General features: G+C 40.6%; 2 protein-coding genes across 4 annotated transcripts in view; one reads left to right on the top strand and one right to left on the bottom strand.

The window, feature by feature from the left end:
- LOC102231625 (dynamin-3-like) overlaps positions 1-17978 on the bottom strand; it is a 37091-nt gene extending 19113 nt beyond the window's left edge. Inside the window, exons 1-12 of the mRNA XM_023335071.1 lie at positions 16777-17978; positions 16116-16462; positions 13256-13329; positions 12859-13008; positions 6662-6865; positions 5302-5400; positions 3645-3805; positions 3165-3307; positions 2823-2958; positions 1444-1511; positions 1124-1262; positions 879-965 (exon numbers count right to left, since the gene is read on the bottom strand). Coding sequence (XP_023190839.1) covers positions 879-965; positions 1124-1262; positions 1444-1511; positions 2823-2958; positions 3165-3307; positions 3645-3805; positions 5302-5400; positions 6662-6865; positions 12859-13008; positions 13256-13329; positions 16116-16276 — 1422 coding nt within the window. The 5' untranslated portion in view covers positions 16277-16462; positions 16777-17978. The remainder of the gene's footprint in view (positions 1-878; positions 966-1123; positions 1263-1443; positions 1512-2822; positions 2959-3164; positions 3308-3644; positions 3806-5301; positions 5401-6661; positions 6866-12858; positions 13009-13255; positions 13330-16115; positions 16463-16776) is intronic.
- Positions 6879-11832, top strand: LOC111608828 (zinc finger MYM-type protein 1-like). Of its 3 annotated transcripts, none has more exons than XM_023335081.1 (3): positions 6879-7436; positions 7519-7628; positions 7842-11832. In XM_023335081.1, the coding sequence occupies exon 3, from the start codon at positions 9092-9094 to the stop codon at positions 11018-11020; it is 1929 nt and encodes a 642-aa protein (XP_023190849.1). In that variant the 5' UTR covers positions 6879-7436; positions 7519-7628; positions 7842-9091; the 3' UTR covers positions 11021-11832. The 3 variants fall into 3 exon arrangements, with proteins under 3 accessions (XP_023190849.1, XP_023190850.1, XP_023190848.1); XM_023335082.1 differs by having other exon boundaries at positions 6879-7628; positions 7842-7918; positions 8657-11832; XM_023335080.1 differs by having other exon boundaries at positions 6879-7628.
- Positions 17979-18448: the final 470 nt, after the last annotated feature.

Here is an 18448-nt window from a genome sequence, read left to right as displayed (position 1 = left end):
GGTTCTGCAAGGTTGCCTTATTTTAAGTAATTTTGCTAATTTTCTTGGTATCAATTGGAAAAAAAGACTGAAAACAATTCAGTCAGCTTTAAAATCAAGATTTAGGTCACAATTTCTTGAAAAATGCGTGCTGCACGTTTATTCAATTAATTAAATGCAAATCTGGGTGCAGCAAAGTTTGCTTTTGAGTAAAAGTTACAGTCTAACTTGATAATCTAAAAAGTAAAGACAAATAATTAATGTTGTAGTCAATGTTTCTTATTGTGAGAAGATTTTACTTTGTTTGAGATAATTCTGTGCTATTGAAAAATAGAAAGGCTCCATCTACGTCAAACACTTGAGCTGAAGGGCTAAATTTGTATCGTTCTTGGACTGAGGTCAAGGGCCACAAATGGCCCCCGGGTCACACTTTGGACACTACAGGTTTATATAAAAATCATTAAGTCTTTTAAAACAATACATTTTTTTTAGTTAATACTGTGCCAAAATTCTAACTGATCAAAAAACTTTTTAGAGGACAGAAATGTGTTTAAAATCAAATAAACACCTGAAATAATCCATACATTAGATCGATTTTTTCATTTAAAAATAGCAATAAAATATATTGTAATAATTTTTTTATTTTCTCGTAAATAACTCAAGGTTATTCTGTGAGACTTTCGTTCTGCTACAGGGGATATTTTGTGCTAAGCTAAGCTAACCTAAAATAACTTTACCTAAAATTTAATTGGTCAGATATTAACCTCTTGCTGTACCTTTGAGTGAGTTTTGTTTTTAAGAAGTAAAAGGAGAACTACAGATCTGATTTTCCTTTTCATTTGTAATAGTTATTAGTAACTAATGTGATAAGTATAGCCTGAACACAGAGCGGTCTTTACCTGGTCCTTGGAGCGACTCTCCCTGTCCCGGATGTGAGAGGTGACGATCCTCTCGGTTTCCTCGCGGAGCGTCGGGAAGCATTCCAGCTGGAAACAAAACACGCAGCATATCAGCGCATCCACAGATGGGAAACGTCAAACGTTATTATGGAAGCTGGTATTTCCAGACGCTGCTTTACGATTAACTAAAGTTAGCATGTCATATAGCAGCAACATAATCGTCATGAGTTGCGGGGGTGGGGTACCTTGTTGGAGCACTGGCGCACGGTGTTGATCAGCTCTTGGATGACCATGTCCACACATTTGATGCATGGCTCCTTCAGCTTCACAATCTGCTTCTTCACTATAGCCTCAAACGCCATATCAGGGGTGAAAAGCCCAGTTCTGGAGAAAGAAAAGAAATGATCTGACTGGTTGTTGTGCAGTTTAGCATTAGCGTATGAATTACGTCACACAGGGTGGGTAAGAACTTTTACAGCAAAGGTTTTCATCATTTTGTGTTGCTAACAAGCAGAAGGTTGCTCCCTATGGACAAAAGAAATAAATAAAATAGAGAAACCCCTACCTGATACCATGAATGTTCTTGATGGCGTAGCTGATCTCACGCCGCATCTCCTTGTCATCACATTCCATCTGAAGCAGAAAACAAGAGAGTTTAAAAAAAACCACACACTTCCTTTAAAATAGTTTACATGTTCAGCTAATGAAGAGATTATCTCAATAACTGAATACAGAGTACTTGTTGGTTTTACACACTTAAATATTTTATACTTAGCTACAGAATAGAGAGCAATTTTTAACATTCACACTGTAGAACATTTTTTCAGAGAAAAAAATAATTTTTTTGTAAAAACAAGAAAACAGAGTTAGCCCTAGGAACCAAGGTTGCAGCAAATCACTCTAACTTGTCTATTTTTAAAGAAAGTGAATCTTTACAGCCTATAGAGGGATTATATGCACCATCCTCCACATTTCTTTAAACTCTGGTAAAGATGTGTAAAAAGGCTTATAATACAAATACATCTTTTATTGCAGTAACATAATTTCAGATGTTTTAAACATGTTTTCTTTGAAGTAATTTAAAAAATACGTCAATATTTTATTGCTGCCCTCAACACTTTCAGGATCTGGATGGATGGATCACTATTTGTCATGTAGACAGGATCTCATGGTTGTCATGGAGACTTGCTTACCCCCAAGATGCCAGTCTGTGTTGCAACCCCCTAATGGTGAGCTTTGCCATTTTCTCCCTCTCGTTTCCCATTCTGCTCCCTGGCTGCGTTTCCCCTGACCATATAATTGTGCAAACTGGAATTCTGAAAATAAATTTTTGCTCAACAGAAAGACGCCAAATTAAAAAAAGATCAAGAAAAAAGAACTCATGTTTTTTGATACAAAGTCTTTGTGGTAGGATGAGGCGGTTTTTCCAGTTATACCGAAATTTGTATTTTTCGCAAAACTGCGACGAAAACACTTTTTTAGTATCACACGAGTCAAGTGATCAACAACCAGAAGTTTCTACTGCCGAAAACGATGAAGAAAACCACAGGATGTGGCAGGAGGACGACCACTTCCTGGTGTGTTATTTAATGAGTTGTCGCCTGAACAAACTTATTCACGTCTGATTTTAATTGCGTTTCTCATTCAATGGAAACAGCAATCACGAAAATGTGTGTTTTCTACATCAGCAGCACATCGACAAAGTTTCGCAAACATTTGTAAATGAAACTCAGCTACTGCGTGTGATAAAAAATTTTATATGGATCGTCCAATTTTATTTCTTCAATACAGATCCTGTTTTATAACAGTGATATCATACTGATGCAATTAAAGTTTCATTTAGTGTATTTTAAAGCTTTTTGCCCATCTTTACCAGCGTTGCAAACAACTGTGTTTATCCTATTTTTTTCCCCGACTTTTCAGATTTAATATGCAGTAGTTCACCTTGACGAGTTCAAAAGGGAAGCGCTCATGAAAGATGCGATTGATTTTCGCTCCACCAGACAGCTCCACCGTGTCCACCTGATCCCCCGAGCCTTCAATCCTCTTCTCAAAATCAACAGAGAACTGTTGCACCATCCTGAAACACAACAAATGTGCAAACAAAAAAACAATAACAACAACCACATATCAGCTAATTACAGCAAGCCTCTGATTTCTGGCAACTTAAAAAAGGTGAACTAACAAATAACAGAAAACAAAAAGAGGAGAGAAATTCCTTTCACATGGTCTTTAGTCAGCAACGTCTCATGTTGCTTCGGCTGTGGGAAAAGAAGCAGTACTGACTGCAACAGCTGCTTGGTTTTGCGAGACGGGTCATCGGGCCGGTATCCCCGGTATTCTTCCGCCTCCTTGTCTAGAGCCAACAGCTGGGTCTGCAGCTTGCTGCGGAAAGCTGGCAGGGTGTCCCGAATGTGGTTGGTCAGTTGCTAAGGAGACACAAATCCGACAAGACGCAAGTTAAAATCAAATACAGAATAAAATGACGTGCGTTTTGACTACCTGGAATCTTTTTTTTTTTTTTATCTTAATTGTATCGTATCACGTAATTCACTGTAATGAAATAAGATTCTGATCTTCTTCCAAAAGCAATCCAGAGAAAATCTGGAATTCTGTGAAATCATGAATTATTTAGAGCTGGGCAGGATGGAAGGTGGTGAGTGATGGAAGCAAAAAGAACACACACACAAATAAAAAGTAGGCCACCCTCTTATTAATTATGTAAAGAGCATCGTGGGAGAGCAGAGAGGGTAAATCCATCATCACCTGGTTGAGCACTTGCTGCAGGCGAGGGGTGCCCATTTTGTCGGCTATGTGCCTGTAACTCGGATGGGACAGGAAGAACTTCCTCTCAGCCTCCAAAGCCGCCTTAATGTCCTTCTTGCCATCAATGTCCTTCTGACTGCGGTTCACCACGCCAATGTACCCTGGAATAACACAGAGAGATGTGAGAGAAATATTCTAATGAATGCAACCTGATAAATGAATCAAACGATGACAGTAGAAAGTAGGGATGCACCAATCCATTTTTTCACTTCCGATGCCTATATCTGAGGTTTACTATCGTCTGAACTGAATTGAAATGTTTCTGTTTTTCAAAAGGGACTGAATTACAAATTGATTTGATAAATGAACACACTTAAATACACCAGTACAGGTGTAACACAGATCCTGTAAATTCTAGACACTAACAGGTACCATAGAATTGCACAAAAATCCGTGAGGGACGACGGAGTCCCTGCTCAAAGTTCCGTGAAAGAGGTGAACAGAGCCTTGTGCCAGAAGCCCATTAAAATGCTGTTTACATCGTTTTAAACTGTGATTGTGAGCGTGAGTGGGAATAAAAACAGCAATAGGTGTTTTGTTCCATATAACACAGTAGGATTGTAACAGGTAAACCTTTATGGATGCAAACTCGACTAAAAACCCACCTGTCTAGGATTGTATTTGAAACGTAATCAATTACAAATTTATTGATGGAACCTGACTTAATGTCGTGTTTTGATTGTTGATTCTATGTTGCTTTGTGTTTCTGTGTTTGTAATGATGTAAAGCACTTTGAAATGCCTTGCTGCTGAAATGTGCTATACAAATCAAATTTGATTGATTGATTGATAGGAATCTTGGGCCCCATGACAAAAAAAAAACTAGGTTAAAAATTGACACTCTTGCCTTTTTCTCTCTCTATTTCTCTATTTTTTTGAAAACCTGACTTTAATATTTTTCTTGGCAGCATAGTAACAGCCAGTCGTTCTTGTCTTCTACTGTCTGCTGCTGAACACCGTCACCGTAAAGCTCCAAGCAGGAACGAACCATTTCATGCAGATCCAGGGGGGTTCAGGGCAAATATGGACGTGTGTTTTTTGGTCTGGGAGGGGGAACATTTGATTTTTACTGCTAAAAACTATTTTAGAAAACACAATATGATTAATTTTGTAATTGACAGGGCCCCAATTTTTTTTTATTTCTATGAGAAAAATTAAATAAATAAATTGCGGAGGGCCCCCTGTCGGTCAGGGGCCCTTAGAATTGTTATAACGTTCCCCCCCTGCACCAATATCTTCACAAGTTACACAAACATTAATTTGTACAGTCAATGGAATCAGGAGTAGAACAACCAATGTAAAATAAATAAGAAAAAACTGACGCTGACAAAAAAATAAACATCAGTAAACCTTCTTTCAAATGGTTCAAAAAATGCTATTTGGATTTCTAAATATAACGTAAAGTAAATAATAAAGCATGATGTCACTCAGAGCACAAAGCGTAGAATTAGACTGAATCAATCTGAGCTTATGGATTGGGAACATTGCCACCGATATCCGATCTAGAACTTTTATCAATATCGTAATCGATACAGATATTAATATCAAATCAGTGCACCTGTAGTAGAAAATGTCTTATTCTGAATAAAAATACACACCTCTTCGTAGCGGCAGCAGTTTGTTCTCCAGAACGTCTCGGGCATCTGTTCCCTCATCCATCAGATCCAGTTTGGTGATCACTCCAATGGTCCTTAAGCCTTGATAAAGCAAAAGGAGTGAAACAAGGAAAAATATAAAGAATAATACATACAGTATATTGAACATTTCTACATTTTACCAAACTCCAACTATAGACTCAATTTTGTTGAACTGGTATTTATTGTGATAGTCTAGCACAAAGTAGTGCATCATTTTGTCAAGGAAACAAAAGGATATATGGATTTATAAATGCTTCACACAACAAAAATGTGTGGCTTGCATTGGTGTTCAGTCCCTTGATTCAGATACACTGCAAAAACACAAAATCTTATCAAGTAATTTTGGTCTAGTTTTTAGTGCAAATATCTTAGTACGCTTGAAGTAATATAAAACTGGCTTACAAGTAGCTTCTTAGCAAGATACAGGTGCTTAAGTCAATAATTCCTCAATAGTGATGAAAAAGTAATAGTTTCTCTGTCAGATTATTTCACTTCTAACATAGAAAGAAATGTCTGGTTATGAGAGAAATGAGAAAAATTATCTGCCAGTGGAACGAGAACTTTCAAAGTCCAGACCTAAATAGAATGGAAAATGTTGTGCAAGACCTGAAAACTAATCTTCAGAGTCATTTATTACATTTGACTGCAAACAGTAATGGGCAAAAAATATAAATATGAATATTGATTGTTTTGATTTAAAAAAAAAAAAAAAAGAAGAAGAAAAAATTAAACGGCTGTCTTTTGGCTTATAGAACCTGATGTCTGTTTTTCTGCAACAGCAAGCTAAACATGGACCAATCTGGCCAACAAGCCCATGTCTGGTGATCTGAGCAGCCAATAAAAATCTGGCAGTATTTCACTGTTAGGCTAATAGAAGACCTCCTGCCTGTTTACTACAGTCTCAGGTTGCGTTTAATGGAGCTTAGAGGCTTTTAAAGGATATTCCCAGCCCTATATTCTTTCATTTGGGGGGCATCAAATATATATTTTCACCCTGATTCCCCTTTGGTTCCTGTTTTCATTCATTTTCTTTTTCTATTATTATTATTTTGATTCTGCTCTCTTGTTCTACACTTAAGTCTTAATCTTTTATGTCTCTCGTCTCTCAACACTCCTGTTTCTAATAATAATCTGATCCCTGCAGGGAGGTGACGCCGCCACATTTAGAGAGGTCAAAGCACAAAGGTCAACGGACAGCCTCTCACAGCTAACAGAGATTCCCTGTTGAGCTTTCATCCGAGCCAACAAACACAAGGTCACGTCTTTCAGCTTTGATTTCTTTCGACGTCTGACGTCTATCGCTGCAGCCTCCTCGCTTTACCCTGAGGGTCGACGTCCTTCGCCAGTTTGAGGGCGTCAGAGTTGGCCAGGTCGGTGTTTGCCGGGGTGACGGCCAGGATCAGGCAGCTCTCTCTGCTGATGAACTGCATGATCATGTCCCTGATCTGCTGCTCAATGTCCGCAGGCTGGTCTCCAACTGGCACCTTGGTGATTCCCGGCAGGTCGATGAGGGTCAGATTCAGCACTGCGGAGTCACAGGAATGCAAAAAATGAGACGTACTCCAGAGTCGGACCAAGGAATATGCGAGATAAGTGGCTGTTTGGGGCCTCCGCACCACCAGGGGGACCCCCACCCCCACCAAGCTAGCGTGAAATGACAAAAAAAAAAAAATACAATAAAACATTACATATACAGTATGTGTATATATTAACACTGAATAACTCAGACTAAATGGTATTACACATGGAAAATCTGTTTTTAGTTTGGAACTGTAACATTTACAAATGTAGGAAAAACATGGTGAGAATATGAATTTGAATAATGAACACCCACTTTTTTTATATGACAAGCTAAATAAACCAAATTATTGATGTTAATTTTCTACTGTGTAACTTTACAAACAACACATGTATTTCACCGTAAAAAATACATGTTGGTCTGATTTTCTTATCATAGCATTTTAAAGAACTAGTGTAATAATACATATACTGTGTTCAAAGTTAAACAGCCTCTCTTCTCTTTAACATGAAACTATCCAGCGGCGTAGGAAGCGGGGGGGACGGGGGGGACATGTCCCCCCCAATATTGAAGCCAGGTGGATATGTCCCCCCCAAAAAATTGTACCGCAAAATATTGGATTTTGACATTTTTTTAACTAGCGTGCTTTTATTTTGAAGGCGCAGCATCGCCTTACGTCACGGTACTCCCCCTCCCCTCTCTGAACTGCTGAGTGAGCACTCAGAAGGGAGGGAAACAGCGACACAGAAGTCAGAAACTTGCGAATGAGGTAAAATGGTCTGTCGGGAATGCTGCTATGAATATTGCTTATTTATAACGTCTTGTTGTCAGTTCACTTTCATATATAGGAACTGAATCTTTTTGGTTTAGTCATCTTAGTCTTGGGATGATCACTCATCCAATATTTAACTGCTAACTTTCTCTAGACGTTTGCTACGCTAGCCAAAATGTCTTTTTTTTATATATATATATCTCATTTCAGTACAATGCCACCACCAACTAAAAGGCTGAAACAGCAGCAGGACTTACTCAGCTTTTTTAAAAAGAAGTAACGTCAGTGTGAGTAACAGTCACACAACACAAGGGCAACACCTGTGTTGCCCTTGTGTTGAAATTAGCCCGGTCTGGGCGTGCGTTTTACGAGGATTTTTTATTTTTTGTGTGGTTTTGCTTCGCCGAAATGGACAGATATTATACCTGCCGCGCTCCTGATCGTTAGTTAAAACCACAGGGAGAGTTAATTTTAATTCTTAGCAGCGGCTAACCAACAAATTAACTTCTGCACCTTTATTTCCTCAAATAAACTGCTGGCTCCTCTTTTTAGACTATAAATAGATTAACACAACATTGACAACTCTGTAGTTTTCTCTGTTCTGTACTGCAAACTGGAATTAAAGGCGCCATTTCTACCAAAGGTCTGGACAGACTGGCGACCTGTCTAGGGTGTACCCCACACCAGAACCTCCCGACCCCACTAAGGGACAAGGGTGTACAGAAAATGGAAGGATAGATGGATTTCTACCAAAGGTTTAGAATGCGTTTTTGAACCAGATGCTTCAAAGCGCCCTGTCCATAATTCTTCAACACACTGTCAGCTCCCTGTCAGAAAGACTTTAGTTCAGAGTCCATAAGATAATACTCTGAAAGGATTTTAATGGATTTATTTTATTTGCCTCTGCGATTAACTCTGCGCGTAAAGTCTGTAATGTGACAAATAAAATGTTTTGTTTGATTTAAAATTGGCCATGTTAGGCTCAAGAGCTGTACCTCATTTCTGAAACCATCTCATATGTTTAGGAGCAACAATGCAGGGACAGCACAAAGGAGACAGGAAAAGGAGAGGATAGTGCAACCGGGCTAGAGGCAGGAAGTCAGAGTGAGGGAGAGACAGGAGTGGAGCAACAGGTAAGATAGAGTAACTCATACGAGTAGATACTTCATGAGAGTCCACAAAAAAAGTTGAAAATTTTAATCTTTTGCTTGTAGTAAGTGTAGTTCAGGGGCATTGAGTGACATTGTAACTTTTACTTCTAGGGAGTTCAGACTAGGGACACACAGCTGAGAGACTCTGAAGTCAGTGGACAGAGAACAGAGCCAAATCAGCCACATCCAAAATTCATAGACCCTCAAGCTCTAGCCAACAGAACTTTACATTTCCAAGGAAAGTGGTACAAGGAATTTCCCTGGCTACATTATGATGCAGTGAAAAATGGCATTTTGTGTTTTTATTGCATGGCAATTTACCAGGACAAACTCACACCATTTGGTGCAAAATCCGAACCCGCCTTTATCACTTCTGGATTTAAAAATTGGAAAAAAGCATGCGAAAAATTTAAAGCACATGAAAATAGTCACACACATCGTCATGCTGTTTCTGTGACTGCACAAGAAAGTCATCCTATAAATGCCCAATTATCCAGTGCTTTGGCAACTCAGCAAGGTGACAATAGGCACTGTCTGGAGAAAATTGTGAGCTCCATAAAATATTTGGTACGGCAGGGACAAGCTTTGAGAGGGCATGACGATGATGACAGCAATTTGTATCAACTGTTAAAAAATCTGGCAGAAGATGATGCCCTTTTGGCTAAGTGGTTGCTGAGGTCTCAGAAAGAATACCTAAGTCCACAGATACAGAATGAAATCTTGTGTTCTATGAGCAATAGTATTGTCAGTGAAATAGCAGATACAATCAGAAACCTACCAATTTTTGAGTTTGCAATTATTATGGATGGAACACAGGACATTTCTGGGAAAGAACAAGAAAGCATTTGTCTGCGATACATTGACAGTGACATGAAGCCCCATGAAGAGTTTATTGGCTTGTACTCAGTTTCTGAAACAACAGGAAAAAGCCTTGCTGCTGTTGTTAAAGATGTGCTGCTCAGATTAAACTTACCAATGCATGGTTTACGAGGTCAAACTTATGATGGAGCAGCCAATATGTCTGGGAAGCATGCAGGTGCACAGGCACTGATAAAGCAAGAGCAGCCACTAGCACTTTTTGTTCATTGTGGAGCACACTGCACTAATTTAATTGCACAGAAAGCTTGCTTAGCCTCAGTTCTGATCAGAGACGCATTGGATTGGGTGAACCAGCTTGGAGTTCTTTTCTCTCAGTCAGGGAAGTTTAAGGCAATCCATGCAGCAACAGCACATACAGAGAATCCATCGTGCACTGCAATAAAACCCCTCTGCCCCACAAGATGGGCAGTACGGAGCAAAGCAATCAGAGATGTTTTGTCACAGTATGGGTCAGTGCTGGCTAGCTTGCAGGAGATGGCTTCTGGTGCCTCAAACACAGCATCCACTGCTAATGGACTGCTGGGGCAGTTTAGGAAAGGTAAAACAGTTTTGGGTCTCATCCTTGCCTCACCTGTGATTGATGAGCTTGAATGCCTGAGCATCTCTTTCCAGAAGAGAACTCAAACCATTGCTGGAATGAGGACTGCTGTGAAAGTTGTTCAGACTTCACTTAAGGCTAAAAGAAATCAAGAAAGTTTCAACACTCTGTTTGAAAAGGCGATGGCTGAGGTTCAGTCTTTGGGTGTTAAACCCATCACAGTTACACAGAGAAGGCCACCCCCAAAACGCTTCACTGAAGGAGCTAAGACACATCAACCTGAATGTGCCAATGACCACTACAGAGGTGAATTCTTTAAAGTATTGGATGTTGTAGATGCACAGCTCACTGGGCTATTTAACCAGGATGACTTGCTGACTTTGCAAAAGTTGGAAGAGACACTTCTCAGTGGAACGATTGATGCTGCAGTCATTGGGAAATACCCAGAGTTGAATAGAGAGTTACTTTCAGTGCAACTTCCTATGTTTAGACTGAACTACTCATTTAGCAACAGCGCAGAAGCTGCAGGGATCATTGGTGGACTGCCTGGAGAGGTCCGTAGACTTTTTGGGCAAGTGGAAACTCTGGTTAGGTTGCTTTTGGTGGTCTCCGTTTCATCCTCTGAGGCAGAGAGAAGTTTCAGTGCGCTTCGTAGACTCAAAACGTGGCTCCGGTCTACAATGACTCAAAACAGGCTTAATCATGTTGCTGTCTGTCATGTACATAAAGATAAACTTGATTTACTGGACAAGAAGTCAGTTTGCAAGCAATTTGTGGCTGCAAATGAAAGGCGGAAAAAACATTTTGGCTCTTTTGCCTAAGCCAGTGTTTGCCATCCTTTTATGTTTCCGGCACATTTTTGGCGAATTATAAATGCATGGCTGTAAAGTGCAATTGTTCAGAAGCACAGAGGTGTTGATCTCTACCTAGGGTTATGTGGCCTATAATCTCTGTGCTAACTGCTTTCCCAACAGTTAAAGCACACTGTAGTCAGTGAGTTAAAAAGCTTGTCTATTAAATGTGTATTTATTGTTGGTAAATATTTCTTCATTTTTGATTTGGTTTAATTAGTCATACAGTTCGACAAACTGAATAAGCATATTTTGATTGATTTTCTTTTCTTCTTTTACTTAATGTTAAAAGTGTGAATAATTTGTTCACTACATTGTCTGTGAGGGCTCTTTCATCTCAGAATTTTGTTTAATCAAAGAGATGGTTCTATGGTCAGTCAACCTATATAAATTCATTTTTGACCATTATTGCAAGTTTGACAAAATAAAACATATCAAACTTTGCACTTGTGTGGCCTACTGAATTGTTTTTAATCCAACTGAAATATTTGATTTTCTAGTGTGTATGCGGACACTAAATATGCCAAGGGCTGAAGCCCTTGAAAGACATCTCCCTTTGCTTAATAAAAGACTCCAGTCATTTTGTTTGGTGATATGCTCACATCTTATGAACAAATGCATTATGTAAATTTTAAATGCATTATTTTTGCAAGACACAATTTATAAAGGAATAAAGTAAAAGATTAAATAGCCTTTTTTTTAAGTAGCGTACTTAAGATATATTTCTGTTGAATATTTACGAATCTCAGATTTCCGACATGTGTCCCCCCCAATTGTAAACTTATTCCTACGCCCCTGAAACTATCTTTACACGCTAGCATGCTAGTTTGGCTAGCAAGTTTAAACAGACATTAGTGATTAGATGGTACGAAAATCTCATAATAACAAACATCAAGGTAAATAAAAGTTTATGTTTTGTAAAAAATATTTTCAATACTGTGTAAATTACATTTTACACAACATTTGAAGAGTATATCACAGGAGGAAAAACACTTTGGCCCCTTTTATGCTGTTCCTGTAAATTTCTCCCAAATCCCATCTGTTAGTAATGCAGCCAAAGTGTAATATTTATCTCACTAATGCTGATTTATCATTTTTTTGGAATCACTTTCTCTCCATCTGGTGTTCAGTAATGGCATATTATTCCTATTGCTAATCTGCATGCCAAATATATAGCTACATACCAGCTATGTGCTGTATTCTAATTAGCAATTTAGCTGCTACCTGATAGAAAAAAGTAAAAAAAAATTTTATATACTGTGATGGTCTGGTGACCTGTCCAGGGTGACCCCGCCCCTCACCCGTTGACCGCTGGAGGTAGGCACCAGCACCCTTTGCAACCCCACTGGGATAAGCATGTAAGATAATGAATGGATGAAATTTTTTATATAATCATAAATAAATTCACACAGTACTATCATAAAAATAATAATATGGACTCTTTTAATTATATATAAAAAGCCTGATGTATTCAACAGAAATATAGTAATTACTTAAAAAGCCGGACAGACCTTCGGTCTGATCCAATCCCTACAGTACAACATCATTACCAATATATGGAATCTGAAATAGTTCTACCTCCTTATGTGATTTGTTTTATTATTCCTACAGATTATAAATGTAATTTACACCATCAAACAGAACACCCTCGTCTTTGTTTCCAGTGACACAGCTTTAATAAACATCATCCGCTGGCAATTCATTATGAATCCCATCCTGTCACACCCTGTTTAGATCCAGAAGAGTTTCAGCGGTCTGCCACTAAGTTGACGTTAAGAAGAAGAGAAGGGGAGCGATCTCATCCGTACCGTGAGGGGAGTAAACCCGCAGGTTGATGGGGACAGGAGATATGCCTTTGTTGGCCCCCGTGACCCGATCGGTCTCGCCCTCAATCTCTTGGCGCACCTCGTCGAAGTCAGTGAACTTTTTCCCCTTGCAGTGGAGGAATTCAGCCCATTCTGTGGGGAAGGGGGAAAAAAACAGAAAAACATGCACCAAAGATTAGTAATGGCTGCACTGAGAGGAACAAAATGCCGACGGAGGAGGGAATAAAAAGCAGCACCATTTAGAAAGTAAGGAGGATTTTGTGTGTGTGTGTGTGTGTAGGTGTGTGTGTGTGCGTGTGTGTGTGTGTGGATGCGTGAATGAGTGGACAAAATGTGTCTGTTATTTGGCGTGGGTGTGTGACATGTGTGTGGAACCCACCAGCGGTTGCACTGATGAGCTGCAGAACCAGAGGCCTGCGGGTGACGATACCAGAACCGCGGGGCAGAAAGTCCCTAAAGAGGAAACACAAATCAGAAAAGTCCTTTAAAAGCCACATTTATCGTGAACTCACAGTGACGAGCCACTCATTTTATTCCCATGCTAAGTGTTTGTGGACTGTGCAGCTTGTTTTCTAACAACACGCCAGATGCAGCAGACTTTTCCTTGCCGTTTCTTTAATGGAAAAAAACCCCATCCTGTTAGCGAGCTCAAAACGGCTCAAACCAGAAGCCATTTCAAAACCGAGCCTGCAGCTTTCAGCTGGTGTCTCTCTGATCGAGGGGGCAGAACATTCCGACCCGATGAAAAGCAGGTCCGGATGAAGAGCTGACAGGGGCGCTCGCTCATTTGCAAAACGATGACTTCAACGTTTTCTGGAGGGCTATGCACACAGGTGATGAATATGCTTGTGTGTGTGTGTGTGTGTGTGTGTGTGCGTGTGTGTGTGTGTGTGTGTGTGTGTATGCGCGTGCACATAATCTGAACCTAAAAGTCTATACCTTTGAGGCTAAAGGCTTGCTGCAGGAAACCTTATCAACAAATATTCTCTGAGAGGGACGGCGTACGGGACGCACCTGGAAGAAACGATGAGGCCTCCGTGAGACGCACAGACGGACCATTACTCAGCACCGCGGCGCTCATTGAAAGGCTGGAGGAGGACTAAATCAATGCACCCAGCTGAATCAGTGCACTGAAATATTTGGGTATGTCGAACCACATTACTGTGGGTTTGAGTTGGGTTTTTGTTGAGAGCTAACAGAAAACAATGCTCCTATAAATTATTAAAGACTGAGTTGTGTATATGAATACAAGCGTCAAGGGCAAAAGCGTGACTTCATGCGTTCACCTGATTAGCCCCTATTTGTTTAAACACAAAATTCCAGAGCAACACCATGAACATTCATTTGTGCAATCCGGAATGGGAGCTGCTGCAAGTGCGCGGTGTTTTAAAAAGGTTACACACGCCACAGTTTTCTGCAACCGGCTTTGTATGCATAAAACTGTGGCTCTGTGCAGAAAAGAGATGGGTGTCAGAGTCAAGTTCTCTAGATCTAGCTGCAACATTAGTCCTTTAATCCAAGAAATGTTCTTCAGGTGATAAAAGGCTGATTTTGTAATTATCTTTATGTGTCTCTCAAGGCTCAGAGACACGTAAAGCGAACTGTGCTGCTTTTCAGGGCCACCAGAAGACCCCCAACAGAGTGTTAAAGAATTGCCAATTGTGTTAGTTGCTCAAACACAATTGAACAACTTGTTCAATTGCTCAGTTGAACAAATTGTTCAAAAGTTTCATATTTAGACCTATGACACTTAGATCTAGTTCCATAGGTCTAAATCTATTAAACTATTCATAGATTTAGAATTATGGTAAAACACATAACGCACACAAACATCCCAGTTTGGACATTCAGTACTTGAATGCACCATAAAAGCATTGCTGTTGGGAAATGCCCTCTGGTCTGAAGGTTCTTTACTGCTGTGCAGTGTTTTGGACTGGTTAAATGTTTAAGGCAGCCGGATTTGGACTTTAGCAATTATTCTCTAGTACCAATGATGTTAACCTTGAGCTTGCTGTTGTTTTAAGGGAACAGGGTATGTACCACATTGCTATTGAAAGACATCTTTGTTGACATTATGTTTTGGCTCTGTAAAACTTTCTTTCTCCAAAGCGGCTCCATGAAGAACCTTCATGTTCCCAAACGGTAGCGTTTTGCGATAGCTAGGAGTTCTGGTGTCACTTTTTAGAGTTGTGCTACAGAACGCTGTATTTTTGTTCTGAATATAAATGTTCTGCATGCCCACGGGTATATCTAATGCTATTTTTGTTCAGTACACATGCATAGTGACCCGACATGCACTGCTAACTTAGTTAAAAGTTAGAATTTAATGTCACAAGTCGCATTTTATGGACAGTGTAAGTGGAAGCTATGCCACAAATAAATGACAATAATTTTGTCTTTCTCTACTGTACCGAGTCTGCATTGAATCTGACTATGAAACCAAATAAGTAAAACAACAAAAAGAGTAGTGTTGTCCTCTTAAAAGCAACTCTATCAGCAAATATTCAGAGCTCTTTAGCAACTAATGTAATAGTACCATTTCTTTAAAAAAAAAAAAAAAAAAAAAAACTCAAATCCAAAGTAATATGATATTACTGATCGTTTCTTGATGTCTTTAAACATACCCAAATATTTTAATAAACAAATGTTTATTGTCTGTTTCACAATTAGTGACTGTATGATGTTTTTTTTTATTATGTAAAGCACAAAAAAACGTGACTTGACTTGGTGACTTATGATGTAGCTAATTGCTACACTGATTTACGGAAATACTTGCTTCATAATGAACTACAATCCCTAACAGGTAATTTGCTGAAAAAAGAAAATAGGTTATCCAACTTTTTTTTTATTATTATTATTTAATCAACTTAAGTTTATCCAAGTACAAATACTAAACTTATTAAGTTGACATGTTAAACAAACATTGATGAAGTTTAACAAACTCAATCTTTTTTTAAGTTGGTTTTTTTCCAGTGTTTGAACTGGAATTGGTGCCACGCAACACCAGGCTCTGGATGCTTATTGGGCCAGAATGCCCAAAGGTGCTGCTGTAACCCACATAAAGTTGTGGCTGTGTGTGACCCAGTGCGGCTGGTTTGGAAAAACTGAAGGACGGGACTTTACTGAGTGGCAGATAATGATGGTCTGCAGACAGCCTCTCGCACTGCGTGGCTTCTTACGTCATCCTCAAGGTTAAACGGGAGAAGGGGATTATCCTATTTCCGGTGGTCAGTTTTTACCTGCCGACGAAGTTCTCCAGCACGGAGCTCTTGCCTGCGCTCTGCCCGCCGACCACCGCGATCTGCGGCAGGTCCAGGTTGCAGGCCTGGCCGATGGAGCTGAAGGCATCCTGCAACCGGTTGACCAGCGGGATCAGATCCTCCATGCCACGATTTCCCATGGTGCCTTTAGTCAGGAGGACTTGGAATCAGCGAATGGAGACAGAAGGGAGGTGATGGGGGGGGAAGAGGGGACGTGGCGCTGCTGTATTATTAGTCCAGGACTACCGTGGCGCTTGTTGTGGCGGAGTCATCTAGCCGCGCATTGTCGCCCCCCCAACCCTCGAGCCAATCGAGGGTCGGACGGGCTGTGGAGACAGAAACAAGGCAGTTAGAAAAAGGACAGAGAGACAAACTGCGCAGGAGCACAACCTGTTTTTTTCTCTCTCTCTCTTTCCTTTCTTTCTCGCTTTCCAACACAGAAACACACACACGTCCAGAAAAGCTTTTTGCTGTCAAGGACATTCACCAACCGGAGCTCAGTTTCTTCACAATGAATAAAAAATCAAATAAAGCAACACCGAGCCACCTGCCCTTCTGCACGCGCACAGGTCGCGCGACATTTAATGAATTAAAAAGATAGCGTCAGATGAACGCGCGACATTATTAGCGTGAAGCTCACCTGTGTTGTTGTGTCGTTCGTTGGTGGGGGTGGCGGAAGGGGGAGGCTCGCTCAACCTCAGGGTTCCCCCCTTCCTGGTTCTACGCGTCTCGGCTCGCCGGTGTGTCGCTGTCCGGTGCTGAAACGACCAGGCGGCGGAAGACGAGCGTCGACACTCCGCGAGGTTACACAAGCGCCACGCGCTCCCACTGCCACTACACCGTCGGCTCACAGTCCACAAAGTAAACCGCGCGCCTGAGGTCGAACGTCAGCGCGAGCAGAAATTCGCCTTTGACAGATTAATCATATTATTTTTCTCTCTCTATGTCTACCTCCTTCGTCCCTCTCTCCCCGCTTCTCTGCGGTGTGACTGCGAAGCTGCAACCGACGCGACGGAGGACCAATGAGAGAAGAGGGATCGGCGGGCGATGCGGCGGAGCGCGGCTTCCCATTGGTCGAGCGGGTACAGGTTAGGCCTCGCGCAGCCGGCCTCCTGTTTACATCCCCTTCGCCGCTCCTGCCCCCGTCGTGAGTCATGCGGCACGGCTGCGCATCGCTGCAACACACACACAGGAGGATGCGCCTCTTCAGATCCCCGCAGTGGGTGCAGAAAGTACCAGTTGTTAAAAAAAAAAACCATTCACTCGTATATATCGTTTCATATCGCTTTGTTTCATGCACATTGCCAAAAAAAAAAAATTAAGAAAGAATTGGGAAGGAGGTGGGAAACATGGCCTCGCAAGTGCAGGCGGGATTCACGACACATTCAAGATAGAAAGAGTGTGACATCTGGGCCCAGACTGCCACTAGTGTCCGAGACTCCTGCTGGTGGAGGCGGTCATGCGGAATGGATGCCGTCTTAACCTCTCACAGGCCAGCATCTGCGCCCGCTGCTGGAGGCAGCCTTCTCTTGGCTACAGATGAGATCTGTCATTGATCTGAAGGAGAGGTCTAATTTGCTCCTAAAGGCCCTCTGGCTGTGATGTTGAAAGCAGACTTGAAATACACCGAGGGCAGAGAAAGCAAAGCCATTAGGGTCACTCATTCATTTCTAGGCCACAAAATGCCATTAGTGTTGAATTTGCCCTTGTCATCATGGACAGGCCTCTGGAGTGGACGCAATATGATGTGGTGAACACTAGATGGCGGTAATGATATACTCTGCAGTTTATCTCCGCCACCAACGACCTTATTGGTTATTTAGGACGGCGTATTAAGACCATTTGTCGATGAAAAAAGGAGTAAATTTGCGCAAAACAACAACAACAATAAAATACACAGAAATATTGAGAATGATCTTAGAAACTTTCTAGAAATATAAGGGTAATTTCTGAGCACCAAAATTTGAAGATTTGTGAGGGAAAAAAATCCAAAATTTGAGGACAATCTCAGAAATTTTCAAGAAAAATCTTGGACATTTCTGAGTTTGAAAAGTCAAACATTTTCTAGAAAAAAAACCTCAGAAATTTAAAGCATGAGTTCAGAAATTTTCTTTTTAAAAAAACCAAGGGAAATTCAGATGAATTTCACAGATGAAGATTTTCTAGCAAAACATTTTTTTTAGATTAATCTCAAAAATTGTCCAGAAAAATCTAGAAAATTTCTGAGTTTCAAAACTAAATTAAAACTTAAACATTTGACTTCTGAAACTCACTTTTACGAGTTTCATGTGTTTTTCTAGACAATTTCTGAG

Source organism: Xiphophorus maculatus, chromosome 6 (genome assembly GCF_002775205.1).
Source record: "Xiphophorus maculatus strain JP 163 A chromosome 6, X_maculatus-5.0-male, whole genome shotgun sequence".
Classification (NCBI taxonomy): Eukaryota; Metazoa; Chordata; class Actinopteri; order Cyprinodontiformes; family Poeciliidae; genus Xiphophorus; species Xiphophorus maculatus.
Note: the sequence above shows the minus strand (reverse complement) of the source record. Positions and strands in the feature narration are given on the sequence as shown.

What these genes read in the sequence shown, in the direction of transcription:
- LOC111608828 (XM_023335081.1), top strand. Translation starts at nt 9,092, where the DNA reads ATGGCAATTTACCAGGACAAACTCACACCATTTGGTGCAAAATCCGAA.